At 69.8% G+C, this 11214-nt stretch overlaps 1 protein-coding gene across 1 annotated transcript in view; it reads right to left on the bottom strand.

The window, feature by feature from the left end:
* Positions 1-10299, bottom strand: part of hdac1 (histone deacetylase 1) — a 51418-nt gene extending 41119 nt beyond the window's left edge. The window contains exon 1 of the mRNA XM_073028267.1: positions 10150-10299. Coding sequence (XP_072884368.1) covers positions 10150-10201 — 52 coding nt within the window. The 5' untranslated portion in view covers positions 10202-10299. The remainder of the gene's footprint in view (positions 1-10149) is intronic.
* Positions 10300-11214: the final 915 nt, after the last annotated feature.

An 11214-nucleotide genomic window follows, 5' to 3' on the forward strand; every position in this document is an offset into this window, starting at 1 on the left:
GTGGGCGGAGAGGGTCGGGGATGGGGAAGGTGGGCGGAGAGGGTCGGGGATGGGGAAGGTGGGCGGAGAGGGTCGGGGATGGGGAAGGTGGGCGGAGAGGGTCGGGGATGGGGGTTGCTTGGGGGGAGAGGTTCGGGGATGGGGAAGGTGGGGGGAGAGGGTCGGGGATGGGGAAGGTGGGGGGAGAGGGTCGGGGATGGGGAAGGTGGGGGGAGAGGGTCGGGGATGGGGAAGGTGGGGGGAGAGGGTCGGGGATGGGGAAGGTGGGGGGAGAGGGTCGGGGATGGGGAAGGTGGGGGGAGAGGTTCGGGGATGGGGAAGGTGGGCGGAGAGGGTCGGGGATGGGGAAGGTGGGCGGAGAGGGTCGGGGATGGGGGTTGCTTGGGGGGAGAGGTTCGGGGATGGGGAAGGTGGGGGGAGAGGGTCGGGGATGGGGAAGGTGGGGGGAGAGGGTCGGGGATGGGGAAGGTTGGGGGAGGGTCGGGGATGGGGGTTGGGGGAGAGGGTCGGGGATGGGGAAGGTGGGCGGAGAGGGTCGGGGATGGGGGTTGCTTGGGGGGAGAGGTTCGGGGATGGGGAAGGTGGGGGGGAGAGGGTCGGGGATGGGGAAGGTGGGGGGAGAGGGTCGGGGATGGGGAAGGTGGGGGGAGAGGTTCGGGGATGGGGAAGGTGGGGGGAGAGGGTCGGGGATGGGGAAGGTGGGGGGAGAGGGTCGGGGATGGGGAAGGTGGGGGGAGAGGGTCGGGGATGGGGAAGGTGGGGGGAGAGGGTCGGGGATGGGGAAGGTGGGGGGAGAGGTTCGGGGATGGGGAAGGTGGGCGGAGAGGGTCGGGGATGGGGAAGGTGGGCGGAGAGGGTCGGGGATGGGGGTTGCTTGGGGGGAGAGGTTCGGGGATGGGGAAGGTGGGGGGAGAGGGTCGGGGATGGGGAAGGTGGGGGGAGAGGGTCGGGGATGGGGAAGGTGGGCGGAGAGGGTCGGGGATGGGGAAGGTGGGGGGAGAGGTTCGGGGATGGGGAAGGTGGGGGGAGAGGTTCGGGGATGGGGAAGGTGGGGGGAGAGGTTCGGGGATGGGGAAGGTGGGGGAGAGGGTCGGGGATGGGGAAGGTGGGCGGAGAGGGTCGGGGATGGGGAAGGTGGGCGGAGAGGGTCGGGGATGGGGAAGGTGGGCGGAGAGGGTCGGGGATGGGGAAGGTGGGCGGAGAGGGTCGGGGATGGGGAAGGTGGGCGGAGAGGGTCGGGGATGGGGAAGGTGGGCGGAGAGGGTCGGGGATGGGGGTTGCTTGGGGGGAGAGGTTCGGGGATGGGGAAGGTGGGGGGAGAGGGTCGGGGATGGGGAAGGTGGGGGGAGAGGGTCGGGGATGGGGAAGGTGGGGGGAGAGGGTCGGGGATGGGGAAGGTGGGGGGAGAGGGTCGGGGATGGGGAAGGTGGGGGGAGAGGTTCGGGGATGGGGAAGGTGGGGGGAGAGGGTCGGGGATGGGGAAGGTGGGCGGAGAGGGTCGGGGATGGGGGTTGCTTGGGGGGAGAGGTTCGGGGATGGGGAAGGTGGGGGGAGAGGGTCGGGGATGGGGAAGGTGGGGGGAGAGGGTCGGGGATGGGGAAGGTGGGGGGAGAGGTTCGGGGATGGGGAAGGTGGGGGGAGAGGTTCGGGGATGGGGAAGGTGGGCGGAGAGGGTCGGGGATGGGGAAGGTGGGCGGAGAGGGTCGGGGATGGGGGTTGCTTGGGGGGAGAGGTTCGGGGATGGGGAAGGTGGGGGGAGAGGGTCGGGGATGGGGAAGGTGGGCGGAGAGGGTCGGGGATGGGGAAGGTGGGGGGAGAGGTTCGGGGATGGGGAAGGTGGGGGGAGAGGTTCGGGGATGGGGAAGGTGGGGGGAGAGGGTCGGGGATGGGGAAGGTGGGCGGAGAGGGTCGGGGGATGGGGAAGGTGGGCGGAGAGGGTCGGGGATGGGGAAGGTGGGCGGAGAGGGTCGGGGATGGGGAAGGTGGGCGGAGAGGGTCGGGATGGGGGTTGCTTGGGGGGAGAGGTTCGGGAATGGGGAAGGTGGGGGGGAGAGGGTCGGGGATGGGGAAGGTGGGGGGAGAGGGTCGGGGATGGGGAAGGTGGGCGGAGAGGGTCGGGGATGGGGAAGGTGGGGGGAGAGGTTCGGGGATGGGGAAGGTGGGGGGAGAGGGTCGGGGATGGGGAAGGTGGGGGGGAGAGGGTCGGGGATGGGGAAGGTGGGGGGAGAGGGTCGGGGATGGGGAAGGTGGGGGGAGAGGTTCGGGGATGGGAAGGTGGGCGGAGAGGGTCGGGGATGGGGGAAGGTGGGGGGAGAGGTTCGGGGATGGGGAAGGTGGGGGGAGAGGGTCGGGGATGGGGAAGGTGGGCGGAGAGAGGGTCGGGGATGGGGAAGGTGGGCGGAGAGGGTCGGGGATGGGGAAGGTGGGCGGAGAGGGTCGGGGATGGGGAAGGTGGGCGGAGAGGGTCGGGGATGGGGAAGGTGGGCGGAGAGGGTCGGGGATGGGGAAGGTGGGCGGAGAGGGTCGGGGATGGGGAAGGTGGGCGGAGAGGGTCGGGGATGGGGGTTGCTTGGGGGAGAGGTTCGGGGATGGGAAGGTGGGGGGGAGAGGGTCGGGGATGGGGAAGGTGGGGGGAGAGGGTCGGGGATGGGGAAGGTGGGGGGAGAGGGTCGGGGATGGGGAAGGTGGGGGGAGAGGTTCGGGGATGGGGAAGGTGGGCGGAGAGGGTCGGGGATGGGGAAGGTGGGCGGAGAGGGTCGGGGATGGGGGTTGCTTGGGGGGAGAGGTTCGGGGATGGGGAAGGTGGGGGGGAGAGGGTCGGGGATGGGGAAGGTGGGGGGGAGAGGGTCGGGGATGGGGGAAGGTTGGGGGAGGGTCGGGGATGGGGGTTGGGGGGAGAGGGTCGGGGATGGGGAAGGTGGGCGGAGAGGGTCGGGGATGGGGGTTGCTTGGGGGGAGAGGTTCGGGGATGGGGAAGGTGGGGGGGGGAGAGGGTCGGGGATGGGGAAGGTGGGGGGAGAGGGTCGGGGATGGGGAAGGTGGGGGAGAGGTTCGGGGATGGGGAGGTGGGGGGAGAGGTTCGGGGATGGGGAAGGTGGGGGGAGAGGGTCGGGATGGGGAAGGTGGGGGGAGAGGGTCGGGGATGGGGAAGGTGGGGGGAGAGGGTCGGGGATGGGAAGGTGGGGGGAGAGGTTCGGGGATGGGGAAGGTGGGCGGAGAGGGTCGGGGATGGGAAGGTGGGCGGAGAGGGTCGGGGATGGGGGTTGCTTGGGGGGAGAGGTTCGGGGATGGGGAAGGTGGGGGGAGAGGGTCGGGGATGGGGAAGGTGGGGGGAGAGGGTCGGGGATGGGGAAGGTTGGGGGAGGGTCGGGGATGGGGGTTGGGGGAGAGGGTCGGGGATGGGGAAGGTGGGCGGAGAGGGTCGGGGATGGGGGTTGCTTGGGGGGAGAGGTTCGGGGATGGGGAAGGTGGGGGGGGAGAGGGTCGGGGATGGGGAAGGTGGGGGGAGAGGGTCGGGGATGGGGAAGGTGGGCGGAGAGGGTCGGGGATGGGGAAGGTGGGGGGAGAGGTTCGGGGATGGGGAAGGTGGGGGGAGAGGTTCGGGGATGGGGAAGGTGGGGGGAGAGGGTCGGGGATGGGGAAGGTGGGCGGAGAGGGTCGGGGATGGGGAAGGTGGGCGGAGAGGGTCGGGGATGGGGAAGGTGGGCGGAGAGGGTCGGGGATGGGGAAGGTGGGCGGAGAGGGTCGGGGATGGGGAAGGTGGGCGGAGAGGGTCGGGGATGGGGAAGGTGGGCGGAGAGGGTCGGGGATGGGGGTTGCTTGGGGGGAGAGGTTCGGGGATGGGGAAGGTGGGGGGAGAGGGTCGGGGATGGGGAAGGTGGGGGGAGAGGTTCGGGGATGGGGAAGGTGGGGGGAGAGGGTCGGGGATGGGGAAGGTGGGGGGAGAGGGTCGGGGATGGGGAAGGTGGGGGGAGAGGTTCGGGGATGGGGAAGGTGGGGGGAGAGGTTCGGGGATGGGGAAGGTGGGGGGAGAGGGTCGGGGATGGGGAAGGTGGGCGGAGAGGGTCGGGGATGGGGAAGGTGGGCGGAGAGGTTCGGGGATGGGGAAGGTGGGGGGAGAGGGTCGGGGATGGGGAAGGTGGGGGGAGAGGGTCGGGGATGGGGAAGGTGGGCGGAGAGGTTCGGGGATGGGGAAGGTGGGGGGAGAGGTTCGGGGATGGGGAAGGTGGGGGGAGAGGTTCGGGGATGGGGAAGGTGGGGGGAGAGGGTCGGGGATGGGGAAGGTGGGGGGAGAGGTTCGGGGATGGGGAAGGTGGGGGGAGAGGGTCGGGGATGGGGAAGGTGGGCGGAGAGGGTCGGGGATGGGGAAGGTGGGCGGAGAGGGTCGGGGATGGGGAAGGTGGGCGGAGAGGGTCGGGGATGGGGAAGGTGGGCGGAGAGGGTCGGGGATGGGGAAGGTGGGCGGAGAGGGTCGGGGATGGGGTTGCTTGGGGGGAGAGGTTCGGGGATGGGGAAGGTGGGGGGAGAGGGTCGGGGATGGGGAAGGTGGGGGGAGAGGGTCGGGGATGGGGAAGGTGGGGGGAGAGGGTCGGGGATGGGGAAGGTTGGGGGAGGGTCGGGGATGGGGGTTGGGGGAGAGGGTCGGGGATGGGGAAGGTGGGGGGAGAGGGTCGGGGATGGGGAAGGTGGGCGGAGAGGGTCGGGGATGGGGGTTGCTTGGGGGGAGAGGTTCGGGGATGGGGAAGGTGGGCGGAGAGGGTCGGGGATGGGGGTTGCTTGGGGGGAGAGGGTCGGGGATGGGGAAGGTGGGGGGAGAGGGTCGGGGATGGGGAAGGTGGGCGGAGAGGGTCGGGGATGGGGAAGGTGGGCGGAGAGGGTCGGGGATGGGGAAGGTGGGCGGAGAGGGTCGGGGATGGGGAAGGTGGGCGGAGAGGGTCGGGGATGGGGGTTGCTTGGGGGGAGAGGTTCGGGGATGGGGAAGGTGGGGGGAGAGGGTCGGGGATGGGGAAGGTGGGGGGAGAGGGTCGGGGATGGGGAAGGTTGGGGGAGGGTCGGGGATGGGGGTTGGGGGAGAGGGTCGGGGATGGGGAAGGTGGGCGGAGAGGGTCGGGGATGGGGGTTGCTTGGGGGGAGAGGTTCGGGGATGGGGAAGGTGGGGGGGAGAGGGTCGGGGATGGGGAAGGTGGGCGGAGAGGGTCGGGGATGGGGAAGGTGGGCGGAGAGGGTCGGGGATGGGGGTTGCTTGGGGGGAGAGGTTCGGGGATGGGGAAGGTGGGGGGAGAGGGTCGGGGATGGGGAAGGTGGGCGGAGAGGGTCGGGGATGGGGAAGGTGGGCGGAGAGGGTCGGGGATGGGGGTTGCTTGGGGGGAGAGGTTCGGGGATGGGGAAGGTGGGGGGAGAGGGTCGGGGATGGGGAAGGTGGGCGGAGAGGGTCGGGGATGGGGGTTGCTTGGGGGGAGAGGTTCGGGGATGGGGAAGGTGGGGGGAGAGGGTCGGGGATGGGGAAGGTGGGGGGAGAGGGTCGGGGATGGGGAAGGTGGGGGGAGAGGGTCGGGGATGGGGAAGGTGGGGGGAGAGGGTCGGGGATGGGGAAGGTTGGGGGAGGGTCGGGGATGGGGGTTGGGGGAGAGGGTCGGGGATGGGGAAGGTGGGGGGAGAGGGTCGGGGATGGGGAAGGTGGGCGGAGAGGGTCGGGGATGGGGAAGGTGGGCGGAGAGGGTCGGGGATGGGGGTTGCTTGGGGGGAGAGGTTCGGGGATGGGGAAGGTGGGGGGAGAGGGTCGGGGATGGGGAAGGTGGGCGGAGAGGGTCGGGGATGGGGAAGGTGGGCGGAGAGGGTCGGGGATGGGGGTTGCTTGGGGGGAGAGGTTCGGGGATGGGGAAGGTGGGGGGAGAGGGTCGGGGATGGGGAAGGTGGGCGGAGAGGGTCGGGGATGGGGGTTGCTTGGGGGGAGAGGTTCGGGGATGGGGAAGGTGGGGGGAGAGGGTCGGGGATGGGGAAGGTGGGGGGAGAGGGTCGGGGATGGGGAAGGTGGGGGGAGAGGGTCGGGGATGGGGAAGGTTGGGGGAGGGTCGGGGATGGGGGTTGGGGGAGAGGGTCGGGGATGGGGAAGGTGGGCGGAGAGGGTCGGGGATGGGGGTTGCTTGGGGGGAGAGGTTCGGGGATGGGGAAGGTGGGGGGGAGAGGGTCGGGGATGGGGAAGGTGGGGGGAGAGGGTCGGGATGGGGGTTGCTTGGGGGGAGAGGGTCGGGGATGGGGGTTGCTTGGGGGGAGAGGGTCGGGGATGGGGAAGGTGGGGGGAGAGGGTCGGGATGGGGGTTGCTTGGGGGGAGAGGGTCGGGGATGGGGAAGGTGGGGGGAGAGGGTCGGGGATGGGGAAGGTGGGGGGAGAGGGTCGGGGATGGGGAAGGTGGGGGGAGAGGGTCGGGGATGGGGGTTGCTTGGGGGGAGAGGGTCGGGGATGGGGAAGGTGGGGGAGAGGGTCGGGGATGGGGGTTGCTTGGGGGGAGAGGGTCGGGGATGGGGAAGGTGGGGGGAGAGGGTCGGGGATGGGGAAGGTGGGGGGAGAGGGTCGGGGATGGGGAAGGTGGGGGGAGAGGTTCGGGGATGGGGAAGGTGGGGGGAGAGGGTCGGGGATGGGGGTTGCTTGGGGGGAGAGGTTCGGGGATGGGGAAGGTGGGGGGGAGAGGGTTGGGGATGGGGAAGGTGGGGGGAGAGGTTCGGGGATGGGGAAGGTGGGCGGAGAGGGTCGGGGATGGGGGTTGCTTGGGGGGAGAGGGTCGGGGATGGGGAAGGTGGGGGGGAGAGGGTCGGGGATGGGTAAGGTGGGGGGGAGAGGGTCGGGGATGGGGAAGGTGGGCGGAGAGGGTCGGGGATGGGGGTTGCTTGGGGGGAGAGGGTCGGGGATGGGGGTTGCTTGGGGGGAGAGGGTCGGGGATGGGTAAGGTGGGGGGGAGAGGTTCGGGGATGGGTAAGGTGGGGGGGAGAGGTTCGGGGATGGGGAAGGTGGGGGGAGAGGGTCGGGGATGGGGAAGGTGGGCGGAGAGGGTCGGGGATGGGGAAGGTGGGCGGAGAGGGTCGGGGATGGGGAAGGTGGGCGGAGAGGGTCGGGGATGGGGAAGGTGGGGGGAGAGGGTCGGGGATGGGTAAGGTGGGGGGGAGAGGTTCGGGGATGGGGAAGGTGGGGGAGAGGGTCGGGGATGGGGAAGGTGGGGGGAGAGGGTCGGGGATGGGGAAGGTGGGGGGAGAGGGTCGGGGATGGGGAAGGTGGGGGGAGAGGTTCGGGGATGGGGAAGGTGGGGGGAGAGGGTCGGGGATGGGTAAGGTGGGGGGGAGAGGTTCGGGGATGGGGAAGGTGGGCGGAGAGGGTCGGGGATGGGGGTTGCTTGGGGGGAGAGGGTCGGGGATGGGTAAGGTGGGGGGGAGAGGTTCGGGGATGGGGAAGGTGGGGGGAGAGGGTCGGGGATGGGGAAGGTGAGGGGAGAGGGTCGGGGATGGGGGTTGCTTGGGGGGAGAGGGTCGGGGATGGGGGTTGCTTGGGGGGAGAGGTTCGGGGATGGGGAAGGTGGGGGGAGAGGGTCGGGGATGGGGAAGGTGGGGGGAGAGGGTCGGGGATGGGGAAGGTTGGGGGAGGGTCGGGGATGGGGGTTGGGGGAGAGGGTCGGGGATGGGGAAGGTGGGCGGAGAGGGTCGGGGATGGGGGTTGCTTGGGGGGAGAGGTTCGGGGATGGGGAAGGTGGGGGGGAGAGGGTCGGGGATGGGGAAGGTGGGGGGAGAGGGTCGGGATGGGGGTTGCTTGGGGGGAGAGGGTCGGGGATGGGGGTTGCTTGGGGGGAGAGGGTCGGGATGGGGAAGGTGGGGGGAGAGGGTCGGGATGGGGGTTGCTTGGGGGGAGAGGGTCGGGGATGGGGAAGGTGGGGGGAGAGGTTCGGGGATGGGGAAGGTGGGTGGAGAGGGTCGGGGATGGGGGTTGCTTGGGGGGAGAGGGTCGGGGATGGGGAAGGTGGGGGAGAGGGTCGGGGATGGGGGTTGCTTGGGGGGAGAGGGTCGGGGATGGGGGTTGCTTGGGGGGAGAGGGTCGGGGATGGGGGTTGCTTGGGGGGAGAGGGTCGGGGATGGGGAAGGTGGGGGGAGAGGGTCGGGGATGGGGAAGGTGGGGGGAGAGGTTCGGGGATGGGGAAGGTGGGGGGAGAGGTTCGGGGATGGGGAAGGTGGGGGGGAGAGGGTTGGGGATGGGGAAGGTGGGGGGAGAGGTTCGGGGATGGGGAAGGTGGGCGGAGAGGGTCGGGGATGGGGGTTGCTTGGGGGGAGAGGGTCGGGGATGGGGAAGGTGGGGGGGAGAGGGTCGGGGATGGGGGTTGCTTGGGGGGAGAGGATCGGGGATGGGGGTTGCTTGGGGGGAGAGGGTCGGGGATGGGGAAGGTGGGGGGAGAGGGTCGGTGATGGGGAAGGTGGGGGGAGAGGGTCGGTGATGGGGAAGGTGGGGGGAGAGGGTCGGGGATGGGGAAGGTGGGGGGAGAGGGTCGGGGATGGGGAAGGTGGGGGGAGAGGGTCGGGGATGGGGAAGGTGGGCGGAGAGGGTCGGGGATGGGGGTTGCTTGGGGGGAGAGGGTCGGGGATGGGGAAGGTGGGGGGAGAGGGTCGGGGATGGGGAAGGTGGGGGGAGAGGGTCGGGGATGGGTAAGGTGGGGGGGAGAGGGTCGGGGATGGGGAAGGTGGGCGGAGAGGGTCGGGGATGGGGGTTGCTTGGGGGGAGAGGGTCGGGGATGGGGGTTGCTTGGGTGGAGAGGGTCGGGGATGGGTAAGGTGGGGGGGAGAGGTTCGGGGATGGGGAAGGTGGGGGGAGAGGGTCGGGGATGGGGAAGGTGGGGGGAGAGGGTCGGGGATGGGGGTTGGGGGAGAGGGTCGGGGATGGGGGTTGCTTGGGGGGAGAGGGTCGGGGATGGGGAAGGTGGGGGGAGAGGGTCGGGGATGGGGAAGGTGGGCGGAGAGGGTCGGGGATGGGGAAGGTGGGCGGAGAGGGTCGGGGATGGGGAAGGTGGGCGGAGAGGGTCGGGGATGGGGAAGGTGGGCGGAGAGGGTCGGGGATGGGGAAGGTGGGCGGAGAGGGTCGGGGATGGGGAAGGTGGGGGGAGAGGGTCGGGGATGGGTAAGGTGGGGGGGAGAGGTTCGGGGATGGGGAAGGTGGGGGGAGAGGGTCGGGGATGGGGAAGGTGGGGGGAGAGGGTCGGGGATGGGGAAGGTGGGGGGAGAGGTTCGGGGATGGGGAAGGTGGGGGGAGAGGGTCGGGGATGGGTAAGGTGGGGGGGAGAGGTTCGGGGATGGGGAAGGTGGGCGGAGAGGGTCGGGGATGGGGGTTGCTTGGGGGGAGAGGGTCGGGGATGGGGGTTGCTTGGGGGGAGAGGGTCGGGGATGGGTAAGGTGGGGGGGAGAGGTTCGGGGATGGGGAAGGTGGGGGGAGAGGGTCGGGGATGGGGGTTGCTTGGGGGGAGAGGGTCGGGGATGGGGAAGGTGGGGGGAGAGGGTCGGGGATGGGGGTTGCTTGGGGGGAGAGGGTCGGGGATGGGTAAGGTGGGGGGGAGAGGTTCGGAGATGGGGAAGGTGGGGGGGAGAGGGTCGGGGATGGGGAAGGTGGGGGAAGAGGGTCGGGGATGGGGAAGGTGGGCGGAGAGGGTCGGGGATGGGGGTTGCTTGGGGGGAGAGGGTCGGGGATGGGGGTTGCTTGGGGGGAGAGGGTCGGGGATGGGGAAGGTGGGGGGGAGAGGTTCGGGGATGGGGGGAGAGGGTCGGGGATGGGGGTTGCTTGGGGGGAGAGGGTCGGGGATGGGGAAGGTACAGGAGGTGGGGGGACGGAGAGGTACAGTGGATGGGAGAGCGGAAAGAGGAGGATTGAATGGGGTACGGAGAGGGGCAAGGGGCGTTGGGAAGTGTAAAATGGGAAGGGTACGGAGGGTTGGAGGAGGTGAATGGAAGCGATGCGGATAGGAGGGGAACCCCGATTGTTCGGGGGCGCCTGCTGATACCGGCCCCTGGGGCTTTCGGGCCTAATCTCATTTTTCCCCCTCCGCGGCCTGTATTGCCCCACCGCGGCAGCGAGACAAAGCGCGGGTGCTCGCTGTGACTGCAGGAGGCCCTGCCGCCCGGCCTCACCGTCATAGTAGTAGCAGACCTTCTTCTTGCTGCCCGCCTGCGTGAACGCCATCTTAGCGCCGTCCGCCTCCTCCCGCCGGGTCTCGCTGCTCGGCGGCCGAACCCCCCCTCCCCCGGCGCTCCTCCCCGTCCACAACCAACCTCACTGACACGCGCGTCACCCTGACCGACGGAAAGTCAGCCAATGGCTGCGCGGCCTCTCCGCGGGATGGCCTGCACAACTCTATGACGTCAGACGAAGGTAACAAATGGTGAGTAAGGGGGCGGAGCTGCGTGGTTAGCAAGTTTGGTTGATGAAGCACAGCCCCCCCCCCCCACCCCCTGGGGGTTCGGCTGGGGGGAGAGGACAGAATAATGCGGGGTTTCGGCGATTGGGCGAGGAGTGGGTTAATAGGGGGCAGGATCAATGGGGTGGTGCTGGAGGGTGTATGGGTGGTGTTGGCTGGCGATGTCGGAAAGACATGGTGGCCTCAGGTGTTGCAGGAAAGAGGTGGGTAGGTTTCATTGGCGATGGAGACGGTGGGGTTGGGTGTGCTGGTCTTGTGGGGGGGGGGGGGTGGTGAGGTTGACTGGTGATGGAGCAGGGAGATGGTGCTGAGACTTTTTGGAGGTTGAGAGGAATGGGTGATGGAGGAGGAAGATGGTGTTGAGCCCCTGAGGAGGAGTGATGGGGTGTTGGGGGTGAGAGCAATGGGTGAGGTGAGTGGTTATGGAGGAGGGAGACAGTGTTGAGGCCCTGACAGGGAGTGATGTGGTTTTGGGAGTCAGAGAAATGGGTGAGGTTGATTGGTGATGGAGGAGGGAGATGCCGTTGAGGCCCTGATGAGAGGTAGTGAGGTGTTGGGCATTGAATGAAGGATGTGAGAGATGGGTGCTGGATGAAAGAGACAGTAGGATTGGGTGTTGGGACTGAGGGGGAGTGATGAGGTGTTGGGGGGAGGAGAGACCATATGGGGTATTGAAAGAGAGCTGGTGATGGGAAGATTGAGACCCTCACCCCTGTGGTGGGGTGGGGTAATGATGAGGGATGGTGAGGACGAGGAGGGTTTTAGTGTTTGGGGTGTT

The sequence above is a fragment of the Hemitrygon akajei genome, chromosome 24 (genome assembly GCF_048418815.1).
Source record: "Hemitrygon akajei chromosome 24, sHemAka1.3, whole genome shotgun sequence".
Classification (NCBI taxonomy): domain Eukaryota; kingdom Metazoa; phylum Chordata; class Chondrichthyes; order Myliobatiformes; family Dasyatidae; genus Hemitrygon; species Hemitrygon akajei.